At 40.4% G+C, this 21,987-nt stretch overlaps 2 protein-coding genes across 5 annotated transcripts; both read right to left on the bottom strand.

Annotated features, from left to right (window-relative positions):
* Window positions 1–76: 76 nt before the first annotated feature.
* LOC310989641 (dynein axonemal assembly factor 8) lies at window positions 77–12,454 on the bottom strand. Of its 4 annotated transcripts, none has more exons than XM_083976768.1 (30): window positions 12,274–12,454; window positions 12,047–12,148; window positions 11,799–11,930; window positions 11,592–11,708; window positions 11,400–11,502; window positions 11,168–11,276; window positions 10,849–11,085; window positions 10,461–10,748; window positions 10,233–10,377; window positions 9,964–10,146; window positions 9,733–9,879; window positions 9,452–9,643; window positions 9,243–9,350; window positions 8,972–9,116; window positions 8,567–8,846; window positions 7,672–7,754; window positions 7,362–7,516; window positions 7,092–7,215; window positions 6,845–6,976; window positions 6,584–6,748; window positions 6,105–6,407; window positions 5,899–5,961; window positions 5,331–5,494; window positions 5,097–5,238; window positions 4,580–4,674; window positions 4,366–4,480; window positions 3,774–3,988; window positions 3,585–3,670; window positions 3,417–3,486; window positions 77–1,574 (listed from the first exon to the last, which is right to left on the bottom strand). In XM_083976768.1, exons 1-30 carry the CDS (start codon window positions 12,358–12,360, stop codon window positions 1,305–1,307), a joined length of 4,557 nt encoding a protein of 1,518 aa, XP_083832894.1. In that variant the 5' UTR covers window positions 12,361–12,454; the 3' UTR covers window positions 77–1,304. The 4 variants fall into 4 exon arrangements, with proteins under 4 accessions (XP_083832894.1, XP_083832895.1, XP_083832896.1 ...); XM_083976769.1 differs by having other exon boundaries at window positions 5,097–5,235; XM_083976770.1 differs by having other exon boundaries at window positions 5,899–5,946.
* Window positions 12,455–13,102: 648 nt separating this feature from the next.
* On the bottom strand, window positions 13,103–16,111 carry igfals (insulin-like growth factor binding protein, acid labile subunit). The gene is made up of 2 exons (XM_083976586.1): window positions 15,975–16,111; window positions 13,103–15,841 (listed from the first exon to the last, which is right to left on the bottom strand). Exon 2 carries the CDS (start codon window positions 15,832–15,834, stop codon window positions 14,101–14,103), a length of 1,734 nt encoding a protein of 577 aa, XP_083832712.1. The 5' UTR covers window positions 15,835–15,841; window positions 15,975–16,111; the 3' UTR covers window positions 13,103–14,100.
* Between the last annotated feature and the right edge of the window lie 5,876 nt (window positions 16,112–21,987).

Genomic DNA, 21,987 nt, shown 5'->3' with positions numbered 1-21,987 from the left:
AACTTCTGCAAGCTTCGCTGCTACTGGAAAAGGTATTAATGTAGTTTCTTGTTATACATTTAGATGTTTGAATGTTGTTGTGCATCCACAGGTCAGATTTCAGAAACTATGAAATAATCTGTCTATTGCATTTAACTTGACTAAATCTTATTTGATTGAATTTTTTCATTTGTAAATCCATTAACGTCAAAATTTCAGTGCTTTTGTAAATCACTTAGATGATGATGTCACAGACCTCTACTGCTGTAGATGATCCCCCTTTTTAAAAAAAAAAAATGATTGAAGGTAAATGTATTTTCGTAGGACCCCTTCCCCATATGCTGGATAGCAGTGTACGGTGCAGCTAATTTTACAGGGTCCTCTGGTCTGTTTTTTTTTTTTTTTCTGTTTTGTTTTTTGTTTTCTGTTTTTCTTTCTTTTTTTTTACGCCTGTGAAGCCAACTAAATTAATGATGTCTAGTGTGAAAATCTAAAAGTGGAACCAAAGTGGTGTTCTCGTAGCTGTCCAAATATTTATTCTAAAGAGAAAATTTGCCCTTGAACAGAATTCAGATCATGCTGAGGTATTGGGGGAGTTGAGCCTGTAGCTGTGGACGGGGAAGGTCAGAGACACTGAGACACAGTCCAGTATTGTGAGTGGCAGGAATTCAGTTTTAGGTTGGATTTTTTGCTTTAATATTTCATTCAGTAGGACGTACAGTATCTCCTCTTAGCGAGTAAACAACAGGACTATGCCAATGGCTTTTGCTTACAACATTAATGAACTTGAGCCCATTTTTTTGCAGTTTTACCAAAGACCTGTACTATTGTTGTTTCTTTTGTACTACATTTCATCATTCATTTTATTTCAGTAAGAAACCTAAATTGATTTTACAAAGTAAATCACCTAGTACCTTAAATAGATAATGTTCATTAACAGTAATTAATGGCATCCTTTTTCTAACTAATGTTAGCATATAGTGAGTCGATAACACAAATGATCAAAAATGCATGGGTCAGATCCTCACAAAAAAGTGTGTATTTGTACATTTGATTTCGTGTTCAGTATACATTGACGTTTATGGCAGATTTGTGCAATACTGGCTAGCACATGCTGACCTTAAGCGAGGATTCAGTGTCATTTTGTTTCATTGTCGTCTACAGTGAAGGAATGTCAAAGGTGAATGACATTTGTGCTTCTGAAGTGGCCATATAAACTTCATTACAGTACTGTTCTGTTCTGGAGTTCATTATTTTGTTGATTTTTGCTTAACTAGATAATCTGAATCACTTTGGAAAATTTGATGGTTATGCATTATATGCTGTTATGATAGGCCTGACTGTAAGGTGCTTTTTTTTCTTTTCTTTTTTTTTTTTTTTTTTTTACCTGACTTTGTTTTTCTATTTCTGACAGCCGTGGTCCAAATTAGGTTTGAGATTTGTTTTGTTTTTGTAAAATTACAGGGGAGATGAAGATGATTGTTACAAGCATCAGTGGCAGATACAGACATAATTAAAAACTGAGTTGTCGTGATGGTCAATTGTTGTTGACTCTTGATCTCTCCAGTGGTCCACTTAACCCTAATTCCAATTTTCTGAAAAGAAATGAAACAAGCAATCAGTCCGTAAGCACAGTATATGTTTCTTGAGACCCTTCTGATTTGTTAAAATCTCTGCCCAGTGGACCAATTACCCTTTGAAGTACATCTGTGCCTTTTTAAATGATTAAAAACATGTCGATTGGTATCAAGAGAATATTTCTGAGACAGCAATTGTCCTCAGTCAGATGATAATGATCAGAGACGTTTAATTAGAATCAAAATTCCAGTGCCTTATGATATTTTTGTGGACCACAATGTGATAACTAAACGATCTTCTGCATTCAGGCCACTTAAATTGACTGAAAAATTGTCTTATCTCAGTCTGTATTTGCCATACAATTTATGAAAAAATAATAACATGCAGCAATACCTAACCACTGAACACACTATTTTGATCTCAATTAGTTATTTGGCACCAAAAACTGTTGTTTGTGAGGAAAAGCACCAAATAGGAAGAATCTTGTAAATGAACTGTAATAGATGTATCATTATGCTCTGCATTGGAATAGTTTAATCTATTTTGCATTATTGTTAGTTGTTGTGTTGTCTTTTTGTTTTTAATATTATGAAAATGGAGCCTGAAGATTTATGCAATCGTGTACATGTATATGAGTATGATGTATGGAACTGTTCAAAATGAGTAAAATACTAGTACAACAGGTGGTGTCGAAAGTAAATAATCTGAATGTGGAACCAGTCGTTCCATACACTTTAGAAAAATTTCAGTAGAAATGTTATTTTAACATTGAAGCCCTGAAATATTGAATGTATTGTTCTAAATTAGATATTCAATGAATGGGTCACTGGATATTATGGAGCGCAGTTAATTCATGATATGATGTAGCATCTAGTTGTGAACTGCTATTCAATAAAAAAATTATTAGAACTAAAAACAAATGCAAGTTTTCAAGTTTCTATTTGTCAGCATAATGAGGAAATATAAGGAAAGAAATGTATTTTTCTCAGGGTAATACAGTGATTTAATAGAAAATGTGTTATGTCTGAGGAAACTGCATTTCATTGATTTATTTAGTTAATGTCAGTGAGTTTAGACATTATTTATAGATAGATTAAGAAATATGTCCCTTATTTTGTGACAAGCTGTATGGATATGTAGGAAATTCTCTACTGATAATCGTAGAAATAATTCTGTTGGTATATTGATATTTTTTTGTGTTGTGAACACAAAAATTGGTGCAAGTCTTAGTATAATAGCTTTTTTCTTTTCTACATTGAGGATTGTGTACTGCATAATTTCTGTAGTGTATTACTAGTTTGTTAACACTTGTTCAATTGTTACACTACAGTTATGCAATGGTTTACAGAGTTCACAAAATTATTTTTATCATCTTGAGAATTAAAATAATTTTTCATCTGAAATGTGTGATTACTTATTGTCTTGAACACAACTTACTAAATCAAGTTGCCGCCTTAAAGTCACTTGGACACAGACATTTCTGTAAACTAAAACAACAATTTATTGGACAATTTAAAGCAAACACTATACAAAAAATAATCCCAGATTCTGCTTTTTCTTTGGTAAGTTCATATTTGAATGTTATGGCACAATGGTATGACAGCTCTCAGGAGACAAGGCATCAAATAGGTAACATACGAGCTGCTCGGCCTAGAGGAGAGAACAGAACATGATGTGCATGTGACTTGTTGGCAAATACTACAATTGTTATTTGCTGGACACCTAGACAATTTCCATGATAATTAACAAACCATTGCTGATTAGTTTCCATAGAGCAGATACATACAAGTGACTCATTTTTATCTATTTCAAAAGAAAGGCCATTAATTTAAGATATGAATTATATTAATTCACTTTACCTCTTTCTCATTTCCTGGGTAGACAATCACTTCCCACACATACCCAAGGTCAGGCCTGTCCTTGTAAATGCTGGTGTAACAATGGAAAACACAGGTGAAAACAAAAAGTTATCTATATGTAAGGACTATAAATATATTCACAACAGTTTTGAGTTGTCTTTTTCATACCTTTCAAGGATCAGCTTGAAGTTATTTACAATCTGTTCTCCTTGCAGAGCCATGATGAGATAGGCAGGCAGGTAAGGCTGAGTCAGCTGTTAAGGACAAAATAAACCAGGAAAAACAAGATGAGCTGCTGACAGCACTGTGTGTTAGGAAGTACACTCTGAATAAACCTACATCAAAGTCCCTGCTCACCCTCTTCTTTCCACTTGAAGACTCCCTGAGAGTCTCGGCGATGTGTGTCCTCTGCTTGTTATCCAGCGCGCTCATCCTCCCGGCCACCAGATGGCAGCCTGTCCTCAGCAGCTGCTCCAGAATCTCCAGCTGGGAGTGCGCTTGGCTGAGCAGTGGGGCATCTAAGGGTATCAGCAGACAGGTTGTCTGCCAGGTGGGACTGTGTATCAGGGACCCTGGTACCAAATAAACAAGCAAAACAGCACATTTGTTTACAAAGCTTATCTGCAACTGAGTCACATTTCAACATCCTTTCCAGAAAAGCCTCTGCCAAAGTCCTGATAAATAATTAAATCGTTTAAAGGGACTTGTTTTGCTTTAATAAATGATTGAACCATGTGTTTTCCTGTGATTATGAGTACAGCCCTAATGTTACTCAATATAAAGCACAGCTTAGTTCTGCAGCCTTTACAGCACTGAGTTTAACAAAAGTTCGTAATTGTTGTGATATTTACCCCAAAATCATATATTGCTATAATGTTTGGGATATATATCACAATAGTATCTATACTGTCTTATTTTATGAACTTTAAACCAGACAAGTTGTCCAAACCTCCTGTTGGTGCTGATACATTTGAAGGTGTCAGAGTTTGCTGGGCCACAGGAGCCAGCCTGCAGCTCTGTTCACGCTCCACAGAGGCAAATGGGTCTGAACACATGCTGAGTATCTGAAACAAAGAGGCCAAGAGAATGTCTTTCTTTTAACAGGTAGAGGAACAGACTCAAGGTAGAGCGGTGTTGACTGCAGTTCTGTGTCGGACATATACCTGTTCCTGTGTCACTGAGCTGGTCCCAGTGCAGCAAAGGCCATGAGGGAAAAACCTCTTCACATCCTCTGCTGCTCTCTGACATGATCCTGAAACTATGATATAAAATAATTACGAATAAACAGCAGCATAGTGATGCTGATCTGGAATATGTACCAGTTTGCAGTATTCAAGATATCTTTATTGTCCCCGAGGGGCAATTTGTGGTGCAGCCAGCAGCAAAAAAAACAATCAAACAATAAAAATACACAATGACATAAGACAACAGTTAAAAATTGGCAGTACAATAGAGAATAAACGATAAAAACAGAAGGAGGTAAAGTGACCACATTGCGTGCAATCCACCTTAAAATTGATATGAATCATTCATTATTTAAAAGGCCACTGGCCACTGGAACCCAGGACTTCTTAAATCTGCTAGTCCTACATCTGGGCATACAAAATCTGCATCCGGATAGGAGCAGTTTGAATTTCAATGCCAGGGGATGACATATGCCATTACATAAATGAGCCATACCATAACAGTCTGTCCAGACGGTTGAGTCCTCTTGACCCAGCACGTCCAGCAGCCTCCTCACAGCGTTTTCTCCCTGGAGGCAGAGAGCCAGCGAAGAACCGGAGCACAGGTCCTGCACACGGGCCTGCAGGTCTGAGGGCTGCTGCACAGAACCAGCAACACTCAGGGTTACCACAGTTTACAGTTCAGTTTGAGAACAAAATCTTTAGTTTAGAATTTTTTTTTTTTTGTTACACTTTGTGCAGACAGCAGTGAGGTAGCGTCGCTCCAGCCAAGGGTCACTACTCGCAGGCCGACCAACACGAGGCCGCTGTGCTGGAGCTGGTGGAATATTTCGGTCAGAGCGTGATTCCAGGCGCTCGGCTTGAACAGGCACACAGTGAGCAGCGTCTGTGGGTCTGAGCATAAAGTCACTTTTACTGCACCATGGGAGTTCATTTCTTTTCCTTTTTTTCCTTTTGTCCCCTCCCTGGGGTATAAGGGACAAAAGAAGAAAGGGCAACAGATCCAAATCAGAGCAGACAGCAGCCATTAACATGGAGTTAATACACATATTGACAGCTCATTTAATGCTCAGGAAAAGATACTTCAGATTTTCTTCAAGAGTTTGAATAAGTTTTAAAAAATTCTTTACATTTCTAGATGACGTTCGCTTTTTGAATTTGTAAACATTTGGATTTACTCTATAAAACCTTCTGATGAGCTCTTTTACAGTACATAATGGTATGCTAACCCATCAATATGTATTAGTCGTGTTTGTTGTATTTCAGATGGGGGGTTGTTTTGTCTTTTTTACACCAACCTGTTGTTGTGCAGTCTTGTGGAGGGAACTCCAGTGTTGGCTGTAGGTCTGTAGGGCTGTGGTCTGTAGACAAGTGAAGAGATACAAAGAGACAATCCATAAGGTTGTACCCAGAGGAAATTATCTGCCCAAGTTTTGCCAATAAAGCTGTCAGAGTATACTTGGTATCTGATTGCATTATTTTAAACAGCGCTAAACAAACTTACCAGGAACCAGCTCATGGTCAAAGAATAGGAGGGAGGTTTGTCTGGAGGCCACTTCAGGCGTGGGTGACATCAGGACACTCAGGTTACCGGGGTAATCTTCTGGTAGGAGTTTTTTCAGTGAGGTGAAGGCATCTGCTCGTCTGAGAGCGCACACCAGAGCCGGAGAGGACATCAGATCGTCCCGGCTGCAGCAATACAGCTTCTCTCCCACCTCGTAGGGACTCAGTTCCTGGGCCTGAAGTCGAGTCAGCGCGGGCAGCCACTTCAGACCGAGTAGCTTGAATTGAGCCTGTTGTGCATCGCCTGGAATATCAATTAAAAAGCACATTAAACATCGTGCTGAAGACAGTTCTAGCGGGGAAACAAATCATTAAACTGCAATGGCTGCTGTGTGTATCTTATCGTGTGTTTTGTTTGTTTGCTACCACCTCCAGTTTCCAAACCCAGGACAGGCTGTGCCATTATTGAACTTCACCCACCTTCTGGCCCTTCTGTCAGCGCCCTGTGTAGGAGGCTCAGGCCTTGGCTCATGTCCTTCCCACGCAGGGTCAAAATCACCACCTGCTCCGTTTTGGAATTGGACAGACACTTGCGATGGGACAGGATCACACCGGGAGGATTTGGCACCGTCCACATGGACCTCACTAAAAATAAAGCATGCTGTACATAAGAAACAGAAATGGCAACAGTAGAGGAGCATCTGCCAAGGTTTTTAAGGACACTGGACACACGGTGCTCACCGTAGATGTGGAACAGGTTACTGCTGTAGGGCACAGTATGGAAACACAAGCTCGGCTCGACTGTGTCGACACCATTAAGCCTGAAGAGGAGGCGGCGCAGAAGCTTTTGGGCCTTAAATTCTCTCATTAGAGCTGAAACAATATGGCAACATATTTTTAATGGCGAAGAAAACACATTTATTTATTTTTAAATTAAAATTTTTAACTTGTATTTTGTTATAGATAGAATCTGATGGATTTTTGAGACCTGCAGGTAGACTAACACTGTGGTGCATCGCGTTTTCTTTCCTCAGTATCAACACCAGACATTTAGAGGGAAGCTCCATCCCCTGATCGAGGGTCACAGTGCGTGAGCTGCAGAACACATTCATCTAGGCAAAAATATACACAGACATCAAGATGATTTAGTAAAAAGAGCCGTTGACTTTATTGTACATTCATGCACCAGTTGGAAAATGTAAGCTGATGATATTCCAGCGAGGTCTGCTGCCTCTGACTGAGTGTGTTGAAGTTTTACCTGCTGGCTGTTGAGTCTGAGGCTCACAGCTCCATTTCTCTGAAGCCACAGTCTCTGCATCCCCAACAGACTGAAGCCTCTGCGTTCACACACAGCCAACACTTGGCCGTAACAACTTGGAGACACAACAGGCGACACCACGAGGAGTATGTCAGCTAAGCAGGAGGGAAAGAGGCTGGGATTAGGAGCTGCACTCCACAGTACACATCTTTTATCCTGGCTGAAAACAAAATTTCCCTCAGGGCAGGAAAGATGGAGGTATGAAAATGAAATCCTCCCCCTTTTGACAGTTTGGCCCTGCTTACGCTACCTTTAGTTGTAGTACACAGGAAGGCAGGGGATCGGCTTAAGCTGATCAAGCTGCTGTCAACTCTGTCATCCGGAGGTAGAGTTCTACAAGCAGAAGGTAAGGGAACTGAATGCAGCATCATTAAAATAAAAACAAGACAGTGCCACAGTGATAAAGGGAATGTGCTGTAGTTGGTCCAAAGCCTCTTGGCTCTGAGGGATTTCAGTTGAACTCAGTTGAAAGACTGTAACTTCTTCTTCTTAAAGTTATTTTAGTTAAAGTTCCCCTAAACCAAAAATGAAACATGTCAATGTAGTGTTTGGTTTCTGCTACAATGCATTTCAGCAGCGAAGTCGCTAATGTACGCCATAACTGAGCATTTTAGATTTGAAAATGCTGTTTCAAAGCCAGAGTCTGAAAAAGTTGGATTCAGTTTTTCACCACACAGTCAGGTTTCATACATCAGAATCCCTAGCAACCAATCCCATAGATTTTTTTTTTGCATCTCATTTGTTGTTCACTGTGATGGTGACGCTTCACATCTACCTATACAGCTAGATGTTCAATATCAGTATCATTGATTGACATGGCCGAGAGGTATTATTATTATTATAGCATTTGCATACTCATGAATATTCATATAACTGGGATTTTTCAATGACGGAGAAATAGTAGAGTTTATAGTCTCTTTGAGAGTTTTTTTAAACAACTTTTTTGTGGGAAAGCAATTTTTATCAAAAAATAGTCATAGCTGAGCATTTTTACAAATTTTAAAATGCATATTTAGGGGGACTTTAAATTTACTTAAAAGCATCAGTCTAATGAAAAATTGAAAAACAACAAAAAACCTCACACATTAAGTCAGAAATATTGACTGTTAAATGACTTTTAGCATTTTTAAACCTTTGCAACAAACCCATTCTGAGGCTGGTTGTGACTCTGTGCACTTTCTCCCTCAAATCTTCCCGAAAACCACAAGCACAGCTCCCTGTGGACTTGACTGGCCAGTGGAGGGGAGTAGACCAGGGGAGGGCCTTGACCTCTGCTGACAGAAGTTGGATCTGTGTTTTTGGGCAGCAGAGGATCTAAGGAACTGGTTATATCCTTCAACAATGAGTGGGCAGAAGGACCCCGGACAGCCAGGGCGAGGACAGGCTGGCAGGTCTCATCAGCGCTCTGGTTAACTGGTACAGCACCTGTGAGTGAGAGGAAGACTTAGGTCAGTGAAGATTCTGGATCCAGGACAAACAACAGACCAATGTGCCAGAGGGAGAGTCATGAAGTAATTTTATGAACACATGGCTTTGGTTATATATCCTACCAGCGCTGTCACTCAGGAACCTGTGTGGTGGATAAAGGAGTCGCAGACCACACACATCGAGTCCTGAGTCCACGGCTAGCTGGAGGGTGTAGTGTGTGAGGAGGGGGTGTAGGAAGAAGCCACTGCACCCCAGAGCAACTGATACCTACAGGAGAAAATAAACGGGTGAGTTCAAATCTCTTGTGTTCAGTTTCTCCATCTTTACTGCTCTGATTCTGATTCAGTGGTTCCTGCTCCTGCCAGGAGCGCAGCTGAAGGGCATCGTGCTCACCTCTGGCTGCAGCTCTTGTGTGGTCTCTCTCTTCTTACAAACGCGCTCCTGAGTTTCCACAGTCTGCCAGTAAAAACCTGGAGTCAGACCAAACGTCCTATCGATAACCTGGAAAACAAAGCCGAGGGAACGAGACGCAGTTAAGAGAATGCAAAATCATCTCAGATCTTTTGAAGTTAATGAAAATCACACTCTTGGTAGCAGGGCACCTTTTTGTTGGGGGTTTCAGTCATAAAACAGTTTAAACAGGAAGGAGGCAGGTGAATGTGTGACGCGTAGGGTCGTTGGTTCAGCAGGATCTGGAGCTCAGGAAGCCAGGGAGCGATCTGAGTGAGAGAGGTCTCGGAGAGGAACCTACAGACGTGGCTATAGAAAGGTGCATGGACGTCTGTGTCTCTTTTCTATAAAACACACATGAAGAACAACATCAGAGCCAAGATTATGAAACATTGTAAAGCCCATGGAGTGTAATCTTTGATATTTACCGTACCCTCGGTTTGTAACAGTGACGAGCCACGGCTAACACATTCAACACCAGTCCGTTCTCTGTCCATAGCTGCTGGAGTCCTGCGACCCAGAACGGGACATCGACACCGGCCTCAGCCTCTTCTTCATCATCAGGTGTGTCTGGGCCAACCTAATGACACGTATACAAATTATCCAATATGTTGAAGCACAAACAATATGTATAACACTATGAGAGAAGCCACTGTTCACTAACCAAGGACAGAAACCAGGCCACTAAAGTGTTGTAGATGTGCGCTTTGGTAGCAGCTGAATTCCTTTTCCCAGGAACCCTCTCTTCAACCATTCCAGGACCGGAGAGTTTGACAGTCAGCAGAACGCAGCCCTTGGTTTCAATGTCTCCTGGTAGCGTACTGACTGGTTCTAGGTGGGATGCTTCCTGAAAAAGAAATCATAACACATGTCAGCAAATTTTTAAAATACAGTAATTGTTTTTTTTCCTGTTTTTAACTGGGTTGCACATACAAAATCATAAAGAACATCAGTCTTTTCCGCAGCTAGCTGCTTCTGATAGGCAGATCTGGTTGGACGATGTTTTTCCAGTTTCTTGAGAATCTGCTGGTGTTGTTCACGTAACAGTGTCTGCTTCATCTGTCGTCTCTGTTGGTCACTGACAAATGCATCGTCATGGTTAAAAAAAAATTGTTAACTGTCGATGATGTGTTTAATGAATAACAAAGAAGATTTCCATACCTCTGCTGCTTTGCGTCTTTAATTGAACTTTGCTGAACAGTTGGTGGGCTTTCCATTTTAGGTCCTGTAGACTCAGATTGTACAGGCGAAGATTGTTTATCTACCCACACATGTTGTGAGTCATGGCTGCATGCAGACTCTACAGGCGGTGACGGCCTGTCTTTAAGTTCCCCCGTTTTATTTCCTACTGTCGACTCTGGTGGATCTATATAACTACTGGGATATTTATTCCCGTTGCGATTCATCTCTCTTATTTTCTGCAGCAACCCACTCTTGCCAGTCATTTCCCTGTAAGCAGAAATATAACAAATAGGAAGTTCAAATGAAACTTAATGTGCAGGACTGAAGCATTGAAAGAGTTCTCTGATGCAGGATATATTGTATTTACCTCTCCCCCATGCGCGATCCAGTGTGCACTTTAAAGTCAGGTTTCTTTGCAGGTGGTGCTTCCCGGTCAGTGTGGTATTTGGCTGGTGACTTGGACACTGATGAAAGATTTGGGGATGTTCTTGGTGGTTTTATTGAAGGATCAGGGCAACGCAGGTCAATATAAACAGTGGGACATTCCTGGTAGTCAGGGAGCTCTGCCATCCTCTCCAGAGTTTTGCTCCACACATTATTCTGTCTGAATAACACATGTTATTATTATTACTACTATTTTGAGATTCTAAATGTAGTTACAAACATTTAGCAATGATATGACTTACCTGCATTTTGTGTTTGTACCAGGCTCTGACACAGACTCAGATGACTGGCTCTTGCAGTAAGAAACTAGCCTCTCCATTATATTGTCCTCAGACCTGTGCTTATCACAATCTGTGAACAAATATGTGTTGAAACTATAATTAAAAACACAATAAATTCATGATGTAAATTATAAGAATATATATCCCCTTAGCGCTCATCATAGCTAAAAAGATTGTGTGTTGTGTCACTTACCTGTATCCTTTTTTGCAGGTTCAACTGACACATGTTGGGGGAGAGATGGCCCATCACCTTGCAGATTTTGGAGGACACTGTCTAGATCCCACTGGTCAATCATCTGAATGCAGGCGTGACACAAAAAGAGCTTTGTTATTTTTCAGATAAAACCATCTGGCACCATAACCAGTTTTACTTTCTTAGACTCACCCCAAATGAGAGAACAGGGAAACCTGCATCAGATTTCTTTCTGTCCACATCAGGTTTTGCAGCTGTTTCCTGCTCAGCTCTGTTCAACTCCACAGTGATGCTCCGGTGAGAATCTAACTGTAATTTTGAAACAGGAAATGTGCAGTGTATCATGGCTAGTGTGTTTCAATCTAACCAGGGCAGCAGCTGCAGATTGATGTCACCCACCTCAGCACCAGAATCAGCATCAGCATCAGAGCCTCCTCTACAACACTTAACTATACTGGTGCTCTCTGCAACTTGATCATCATTTAACTTCAATCCCAGGCTGCAACAATCCTCTGCAGGATTCAACAGCCTCTGATTGAGGAAACACACACAAACAGCAGTGATCATAAATCATGTCTCTTTGGGGATACAGTCATGAGCTACTATCATTTACACACAAAATATATAACTATAACTAAAAAACTAACCTCCAGTTCAGCATCTTCCAGTGAAGAACTGTCAGAGTCTTCAAGGACCGTCAGAGAAAGACCAGCTGGTCTTTCATAAACGGAAATCTCTTCACTGTCTGACTGTAATGTGAAGAGGAAGCATCACTGTGTGTGTGTTTGAGGTCTTTTGTAAATAAAGTTATGTAGAAAAGTTCGTGTCAGTGAGATTAGCAGACGTTAGTTAGGAAATAAAACAAAACACATACTGCTGAAGAGTCGAAGTCGATCGTCGGTAAATGTGGCGTCACTTTCTCAAGAATTGAGCTCCAACACGACGATGAAGTTAAGTCCATTTCAGGAAATTAAAGGAATATCTGTCTCGTAACGTTGGCGTTTGCAGTCCGCACGCAGCACTACTTGAGGCGTCTGCCTAGTTACCACTGGCAACAGAAAACTTCTGTCCGCAGCACGAGGGCAATGTTGCGTTCAGGTGCTGCCAGAAATATCTAAACTAACATTGGCCCATGGCAAGTGTTTTGCACCTGGACCTGGACGCAAGCTACAGAACCACTGCCTGACTTGTTATGATAGATAACGTTAGAGGAAAAGAGAAATGTCCGAGGTAGGTTAAGCACTGTGGGCTAAACTGTAACGACATTGGTAAATCCTGTGTAAGAACTCTTTAGCTTTCTGACCCTTTCAAACGCAACTTGAATCCAACTGAATAGTGAATTCTGAGAACTAGCAAGTTGGCTAACGTATCTGTTGTGCTAAAGTTTTATTTTTTATTTTTTGCAGGTGCTGTGTCAACTAGCTAACAACTTGACTGAAAGGAAATCTACCATATGTACTTGTAAGTATATTCATGGTATTTTATTTGTTATATTTCCTTCTGTGAATCTTTTCCATGTTGTCAAGTGACCAGAGGCACACAATGCTAACCTCTGGTATTACTAATTGAGTTTATGTTGACAGGTGTGCTCTCTTTGTGTAACGCAATACCTTCATTAAGGATGGATTTGTGCAGAGCTGCTATTCGTTTAAGTTAGTTACCTTATTAACAATTTTACAGTGGGTAAACATATTTTAAACTCATTTGGTGCATGAAACATTTTTATTATATTGATGGCACAGAGGTTTTTATACACTTATTGCACTTTCAAGGCAATTCCCCAATAGTGCATCGTTTTAAAGTGACAAACATGGAGCTTTACAACACTGTATGATACACACATTATGCAACATACTTGAGGACATAATAGTGAGCCGTGTATATTTTCCTCTGCCAGTAACTACCAAGCCCAGTCACATAAATAATTTATTAAAGTGAGTACTAGCTCAATGGCTTGAATTAAAGATTTTGTTACATGACATTTCTCTTTGTTGCTCTCAGTTTTTTAGGACGTATTCACAGGGCCACTCATTCAAGTCGACAGCGTTTCCATTTCAAATGAAAGTTTGTGTTGCTATTGCTTTTCACCTCAACTGACTTGTCTTCTCAATTTTGCTGTTTCACAATACTCACAATCACAATAACTGCTATCACACTGAATTTTGTGGATTTGATATGCTCAGTGTTTAAGGCCATTAAAGGAGGTTCAGGTGGTACAAATTTTAAAGTATTTTAAAGACAGGTCAACATTCATCACATTTGGACTCATCAGATTTTTTTTTGGAGAGCTATCATATCAAACAACTTCACCACAGTGCTAAAACAACAAGGCTCCTTAAGTCTCTAATATCCTAAACAGAATAGTTTGAAAGTATTTGCTGAAAATCTGTTTCATGAAATTGTACTTTTGCAGAAAAGTGAGAATTTACAAGCAGTTATGACATTCTCAAACAGTTGAACATGTAGGTAATTATTAGTGAAATATTGATTTGTTGGTCTATTCATTAAAGAATTTTTTTGCAAACTTGAAATCTTGGACAAATCAGATGACAACGGCCGATTCTGTTGATGTGAGATAAGAACCTGAATGATACATCAGCAATACATTTTCAGTCTTGAAATGAGAAATGTTTACAGGTAACTTTTTTGTAATATTCTGTGCTGTGTACAAACAAATCCTAGTAACACGACTGTATATGGCTCAACAGCCTTGGAAGACTTCATTGTCAATATCACGTAGGTCCTGACTAGCTAGACGTTGTGGGCTGGTGCATGTTATGTTGTTGTATAGGGTAATGGTTGTGTCAGGCTCTTCACCCTCTGCATGGGTCTCCACTCGCCGAGGTATCACCAATGGATTCCTCAAGCTGTAGTTTCTGAGTGGAAGGGAGCTACAGTCACATTTCCATCGGTTCCCAGACAACAGAAGTTTTTCCATGTTTTCTGGGAAATCAGGAACCAGGTTGGTTAAAGCATTAGCTCTCAGGTCCAAAAACCGCAGCTTTGGAAGTACCTGCTTTGTGCCGTTCTGCAAAAACTGTCGACATTCGTTGTTGGACAGCAGCAAGTACTCCAAATTCTTGAGGCCAGTGAATGTGTGCGTTGTCAGAACCTCCAGCTTGTTGGTACTCAGGTCTAGTCCTGATAAGCCAACCAGATCTACAAAGCTTTGGCGTTCTACAACAGAGATGTTGTTGTGTTGCAAGAAAAGCCTCCGTAGACCAGCGAGCCCAGTGAAAGCTTGAGTTGTGATCCTTGTTAGGCAGCCTCTGTCCAAATGAAGGCTGTGCAGCTTTGGGAGACCTTTGAATACTTGATCTGGCAGACTTTGGAAGCAGCTTCCAGACAGGTTGATGACAGCCACATGAGACAGGCCTGTGAAACTACCCATTTGTGCCTCTTGCACTTGGTTATGATCTAACTCTAAGACCTCCAGATGACAAAGCCCTTCAAAGATCCTCTCCCCCAGGGCTCGGATCCTGTTGTAACTGAGACGTAGTTCTTCTAAGTACTGCAGATCACGGAAAGTCCTGGGTCTAATTCCAGTAATGGAGTTGTTGGACAAACGCAGGACATGAAGACTGTGCAGGCCCAGGAAAGTGTCGTCATGCAGAGAAGTCAATCTGTTGTTTGTGAGATCCAACCATCTGAGTGACTTCATGCCTGCAAAGGCTCTGGGCACCACTGTCACAATCTGATTCTGGGCCAGGTACAATTTTTGCAGCTTAGTGAGTTTAAGGAACACATTAGCTTTGATGACCTTCAGGTAATTTCCAGTTAGATCCAACTCTTTAAGCTCAACAAGATTTTGGAAAAGCTGTGGCTGCAAGTAAGCAAGTCTGTTCCCGGCAAGAACAAGCTCTCGTAGACCCTGCAGGTCATGGAAAGCTGTCTCAGGTAAGACCGCGATTGAGTTCCATCCAAGATTGAGAAGCCACATATGTGAGAGTCCTGCAAACAGTCTTTCCTCAATTCGAGTGAGTTGGTTGTTGTGCAGACTGAGTGAAGCAAGGTTAGGCGTATTCTGAAAGATTGTACCTGGCAATGAACGGAGACTGTTTCGCTCAAGGTGAATGTGTGCCAGTGACCTCAGTCCCTTGAAAGCTTGAGGGTCAAGTGTCACCAGCTGGCCACTCTGCAGATTCAAAAAGTCCAAGTTGGTAAGATCCTTAAAAGACACTGCTGGGAGTGTGGTGAACAAGTTGCCATCCAGCCAGAGAGAGTGAGTCGGTGTTGGTATGTCAGGGGGGACTTGCGTGAAGTTACGAGAACTGCAATACATGTTGAGCTCCAAGCTGTAGTCATCGTGCAGGCAGGTGCAGCCTTTAGAACATGGAATAGGCTCTTCGGTCACTTTATCTCCAGCCGTGTCGGGATCTGGCAACACCAGTGATGTCCCCAGTACCCATAGCACCAACAACACAATTGTTTGCATATCAGCTCTGTGGATATAAAATGATATAGATAGATATCAATATAACAATGTTCACTAACTTAATTTCTCAATAAAATGCAGTGCTTTTCTAGTTTTGTAAATTTGATGTCATACTTCAAAGCCTATACTATATTGCTTACCTTAAATCTTAGTGGTCTTGATTTAGAGTTGACAGGCAGTCGGATACAGAATGACTGAAGCCTTGTGCAATTGTTTGTATGCTGAAATGAAAGCCTGACAAGCCCCCAAACCTTTCTCTGAGTCAGTTGCACTGAAAGAGTACAATTAACCCATTCATTTCCATTCGACTTGTGATGCCTGTTGTCAGTGAGCTTTCATCTTATCAGAATTATCTGTCATGTTTTCTCAGACAGTAATTAGCCTGCCATCATTATTCAGTCTATCAATTTTGCTCATGTCAAATATGTAACCCGATGTTTCTAAAGAAGATAAAGTCTTTATATTGACAATATACTAAAATATGTGATACTACTATAACAATATATACTTTAACTCTAAGCCTTGCCTTAGTAAGATATCAGTGTTACTTAAATGTAATATCTTAAATGCCCATTTGGCTAATTTAACCTTAATGTATCTTGCACATACAGTATTGTCATCCTAATAAGGGATTATGCCCAAGTGGCCTTTGGTGTTTACTAAAGTCAGGGTCCAGTCACTGAGTGCATTTACTGTAGATTTTGACTGATACTCAGCGGAAAAGAGATAAGATGAACCCAGTGCACTAGATCCTTGACAAAATATTCAACTTTTTTCCTTTTGATTATTTAACCCTTTAAAGGGGGGGGGGGGGTACTGTATGATATAGTTTGATGAGACGTAAAGTATCATTTCACGTCTTACCCCAAACTTGAAAGTACATACCTCATTAAATATTGATTTAAGGGTTAGGGTTAGGGGGACAGTATGTACCAACTACATTGGACTTAAAAACTATGATGCCAGTGTCTTTTCTGCTTGATTCACTTAATCAACAGCGCAGGATGGGGTCAGTTCCAGAGGTCTATTTCCTGATCGATTATTGTAATGACTAACTTTCTGTTTACTCTTCTTCTTGGTATCTGGGTTCTTTTAGACAACCATGAACTGGTCATGTTCTAAAGGACAACCAAATCCAGATAACACTGTGTGCACATGAATTTCATTCTTTGACTGACTCAACCAACACTGGATTTATAACAGTAAGAAGAAAAGTCATCATGTCGGACATATCTTCCAAGTTTGTTATGATTGTCACTCAAATTTGCTCTATGTCTGTGGCAATAAAGTAGGGTAAATGTTATCTAGTATCAGGGCACGTGATGCACAGCACAACCTCACCTTCTTTAACGTGATGCTAATTATTGATCATTTCATTACAGTAATAATCATTTAGATCTTCTGTCAGAGTGATGGTAGCCCTTGTTTATTAGTAATCCTCAACTAATTTGTTGAAATAATATTTTTTCAGTAATTTATGTGGCATGGCATGTGAGCTATGTCATGTGAAAAGAACAGCGTGTCCTGACTGAAACCTTGTTTAATATCTATGTCAAGATCAAGATCTAACTTTTATTTGTTCCCACATGGCCAAATTTGTTTTGGCCTCGGCACTGCAGTTCTGCAATAGATTTAAAACAAAGAAACAACACACAGATCATAAAACCAGCATGGCCTACCAGCAAACTCATTTCAGTTAAACTGATGCTGAAGGAAGCTGTGATTATCTGTACTGACAGGGCTGAGGACTGTGGAAATTCAAATATTTACTTGTCTTGCCAGTAGAGAGCACTGCTGGTCTCTTGTCATATTTAGCTTGATTTGTCCTTTGCCTGAGAAGGACTCGGTGAAATGTCCAAAGAAAACTATTAAACACTTAGATTCATGCTTAAAGATTGTACAATATCACAAAAAAGAGAAGTTTTACCCCTTATTTTTTATAGAATGAATATCAAATCATTTTTACAAACATGAAAAAAAAACAGCAGTTTTCACAGCTATTTCAGTCAACAACAAAAAACTGCCAAACCGAATGGCTGCCGGTGAGTTGTTTCATGATTGTTGCTCCCCTGACAAACACCTCTAATTGGCTCATTCCCCGGCACTCAACCAGACACAAAGGTTTCCAGGTTTGTCAGCTTGCTGTGGGCTTCCTGAGTGGAGGAGAGGAGTCTTGTAGCAGAAGCCTGCTGCTGTGGCTGGATAGGTTTAACTGGACTGTGCCTTCCCCTCTGGATAATTTTCTCAAATCATTCTGGGTAAATTTTGTGCTTCCTCAGCAGTGGCGTTCGGGGGCCTGAAAGGCATGATGTCGATCTAAATTGGATGGATGCACACTGATCAGCGTTGAAACCCATCAGTGTCCTTCTTCACTCCACTGCTCTGCAAATAAATGTCTTGACATGTAGTGCCAGGGAAGCCCAGTGCAAATGTTTAGGATCCATTAAACCATAATCTGCACATAATACTCCCCCAGAGCAATTCAGCTGCTCTGCTGTTAGGCCCGTTTTATTCACTCCGTGTCTCTTCTGTTGACAGACGTGTTAAATTTCTGTCTTAAATCAAGCAAGTTTAGTATTTAAGCTTTTAAACATATCTCTATTTCTATTTCTTAGATATAGTCAAAGTCTCGCTGCACAGATGAGAAGCACTGAATAGACATGGTCATGAAAACATGAATAGAGCTTCACTTTAAAAGCAGTATTATGGCTCAGACATTGAGTCTTTTTGTTAAGGCTGCTGTCCAGTGGACAGTGTTTGTCCACTGTTTACGGTCAGAGCAGATTCACCTTTGAAACCCAACTTTTCCAGTTTTTCTGTCAGACATAAAACGCTATATTATGAACCAGTATTACAGAGATCTATTAAGCAATTGCCTAATTTATCTCTGTTAAAGAAAGACACCACAGTACAACCCGCAACTGAACCTCAGATAAATACATCAAAGCCAGCAGCTTAATGCAGTGAACTCCAGCTGGGTATGAAATAGCTCTATAATCAACAAACCGTAAAGCAACAGATCACTCCTCCTGTGCTGGTGCGTTAGGACTCTGGGTATGCATAATGTCGGTCTCATCTGTTGCACATAACATGGTGGATAGTGCACGGTGCATACAGCCAAAGGAGAGGGAGATGAAAAGGAAACTCTATTCCCTGTTCTGTCTCCTTTAACAGGGCCCACACATCTCACTTCTTATACTCTACTATTACTAAGTGGGGCGGTTTAATTGAACTAAATAGTTTCCTTTGTTACAGGCTGAAGATGGGAACAATCCAGAGCTTCCCCAGCCAACTTCAGAAAGGTAAGCTGAATCTGAATATGTTGTTACAAAAACAAAGTCAATACTTAATGGCAACGAGCTCAGTCAACACTGCCATCATCTGGCAGACCGCTGGACTGTTATTCCCTCACAGTAATTAAAAACTGGACAAAGAGATACACGTCTGACTTGCGAAAGGCGGCAATGAAACTGGGCTGTTGGATGGCCTCTCACCCAGCGAGGTGATCGTGGTTGAGCGCCGCTCTGAACCGCAGTGCCACCTCAGTCCTTTGACAGCCAAAGACCCTCAACACCCCTGCAGTGGCTATTAATAACACTCGGAGCTCACAGTCAACCCGCTGCTCTCGAGGCAGAGAGAGAATCCATCGGCTTTGTCTCGACATCTGGGAGGTGGCGGAGCTCACCCACTGTTTCTTAATTGGTTGTGATCCTTGTGACAAGAGCAGATCATTGCAGCTGATGACCAAACTAAGCCATTAGATTTTTCCTGTTGGATGTGTGCGCCAGAGAGAACCAGGCCATGTCACGTTAAGACAGGAAAATACTGTATTTTGTTCCTAATTTAGACAAAAAGATACTTTTTGTGTTGAAACAAGATGCCAACCTATGAACAGCTCCCCAGAGTTTACAGGTGGAATTCAGATCCATTAGATGAGTCCATGGTAACCAGATGCCAGGTTGTTTGCTTTCAAACAAAATATTTCCTTTATTCAACAAAAAATCACATTATTTTAGATTCATTTTCTCTCTAACTTCTGATGCAAATTGATAAACATTGACAAAACTTTTGCTGAGTAACCTTAAACACACTAACGCAATGTCATCTTCCAAGGCTTGGGAGAGGACAGGTGAGACACACACTTGCATGCACTCAAACACAACCAGTGTGTCTGAGTAGTTGGCAGGTTTTAAATCATGGAGGAGACCTGGATCCCATTCAGAGGAAGGAAGAAAAGCAGCTGACAACTCCCTGGAGAAATTCAGAAAATCCCTAGCCTCTTTTAGATCCCTCAATCATTTATTCATTCATTTGTATATGTCACCTGGCCTCTTAGTTTCTACTTTTTAGTTGTTATTCAGACCCACGCTCATGGGTTGACCCCAAAAAAGGCCTAACAAGCACTCATTGCCTTTTTGATGGATGAGACTTTAATTTCTTTCTGCAAGGTCCATTCAGGTGAAAGAGTGACACAGCTTTCAGTGGCATTGTCATCCACATTTTCATACACTTAAGCCGAACAGGAAACATATACACAGTGTCAGCAGCTATGACAAAGTCAGTGACGTGTCTGCCATAATGCTGACATTTTGAATGTTTGTTTTGGAAGTAGAGCAAATATTAATGTTGCAGTTCAGTTGACAGCAGCTGCAGTTCAAGTTGCACTTGAAAAGTAGCCACAGACGATATCTTTTTAGATTTTAGTGTTTTAATTGGATTTTTAGAATTAAGATATTGAGAGCAGCATCCAGGGGTTGTAGTTTTGCAAAGCACAAGGCAACCATCAATCAAAATTCCAGATGTTTGAGCAGCATGTCTTTTCAATCTTTTCTTGGTTTCTCAGTTAGAGGTATTACTTATGTTTTTCTATCTTAATAGAAATGGTTTGGGAAACTACTGTATAAATTCATCTACAGGGCATTCGCAGGTAATTAGTACCTGTTGCAGTTCTAGTTACATGTAAACCAACCTCATTTCCTCAAAATTGTTTTATCCTATAATGACCCAATTATTTCAAGTTTATCAAAGCTAAGGTAAAACAAAATGTGTGTCACCGCAAGGTGATGAAAATGGTTGTGTGTTATCAACCTGTAGCCCAGGGCTCCTGTTCCACATTTACAATATAGAGTGAATAAATGTGGATAGAAGTGTAGGTCAATAATAAAAAATAACACTCTGCCTGTGGGATGTGGGGAATATTTTAATAGTTCCTTTTCTTAGACAGGGATTGTAGCACACAGATTTCAGTTCGACAGGGTTTTATTGTAAAGACATAGTCCTTGTTTGGTGATGAACTTATTTCTAATGGCTCAAGAGCAAACTTAACAAATTGCGAGAGGCCACTTCATGACACTGAATGTTTCATAACTGAACCTCAGCTATTGAACAAAGCAGCAAATTTCTACGAAGGCCTCCTTAGTTTATTAACTACGCATTTTTCTTGTCAGATTTACATTTCTACAGAATAGGTCATTCGCCTATCAGGATTGTATGAATCTATAATTAACTTGTCCAACAGTAGATTCACAGCAGAAAAGCTGAAGACATTGGTCCTATTCTGCCATTTGAATCCTGTCATGACGACCATGGTCCTCTGGAGAAATTTGAGGCAGCTTAATTTTTTCTTTCCATTTTATTTGGGCTGTAATCGTCACTTCAGTTTAGCTGCCCTCCTGTTGTTGAATGAATATTGTCGGGACATTATTTTCTCTTGTACATATTTGACATGCATGTAGTGGTATACGTTTTCTAATAGTAGTGTTTTTGTGGTGTTTGGGGCTAGAAATGTTTGAGTAACAGCAGAGAGTTTGAAATAGTTCATGTCATCCATATGTAAATCAATATGAGGCCAGTTTATTTACTTTGTAGTAAGGTTTTTATAAAGGCATTTTATCTTATACTAAAATAGGTATGTGAGATGTATGAAGTGACTTTGTGACTAAACCTGGTCTTCAGAGGCCCTTTGAGAAGCTGGTAAAGCAAAGGTGAGAGGCCACTGTTGGACAGAAAGAAATGAGATGAAAAGGTGCAGCCGTTCTCCAGTCACACAGTGGCAGGAAAATTATGAGCTTTGACTTGACTGCCATCATTCAGTATGTGACAAGAAAAAGTAGTAGGAATCAAATTAATACATTCTATATGTATATATAGATA

The sequence above is a fragment of the Trachurus trachurus genome, assembly GCF_905171665.1.
Source record: "Trachurus trachurus genome assembly, chromosome: 8".
NCBI classification, from domain to species: Eukaryota; Metazoa; Chordata; class Actinopteri; order Carangiformes; family Carangidae; genus Trachurus; species Trachurus trachurus.
This window is presented reverse-complemented; position numbering and strand designations above follow the sequence as displayed.

Bases quoted from the DNA above. Each gene is read 5' to 3' on its own strand.
- LOC310989641 (XM_083976768.1), bottom strand. From the start codon at position 12,360: ATGGACTTAACTTCATCGTCGTGTTGGAGCTCAATTCTTGAGAAAGTG. The intron at 6,977-7,091 runs GTCTCAAAAATC...ATATTGTTTCAG, and splicing joins CAGTGTTAGTCTACCTGCAG to CTCTAATGAGAGAATTTAAG. The intron at 3,989-4,365 runs GTTTGGACAACT...ATTTGGTACCAG, and splicing joins TGTATCAGCACCAACAGGAG to GGTCCCTGATACACAGTCCC.
- igfals (XM_083976586.1), bottom strand. From the start codon at position 15,834: ATGCAAACAATTGTGTTGTTGGTGCTATGGGTACTGGGGACATCACTG.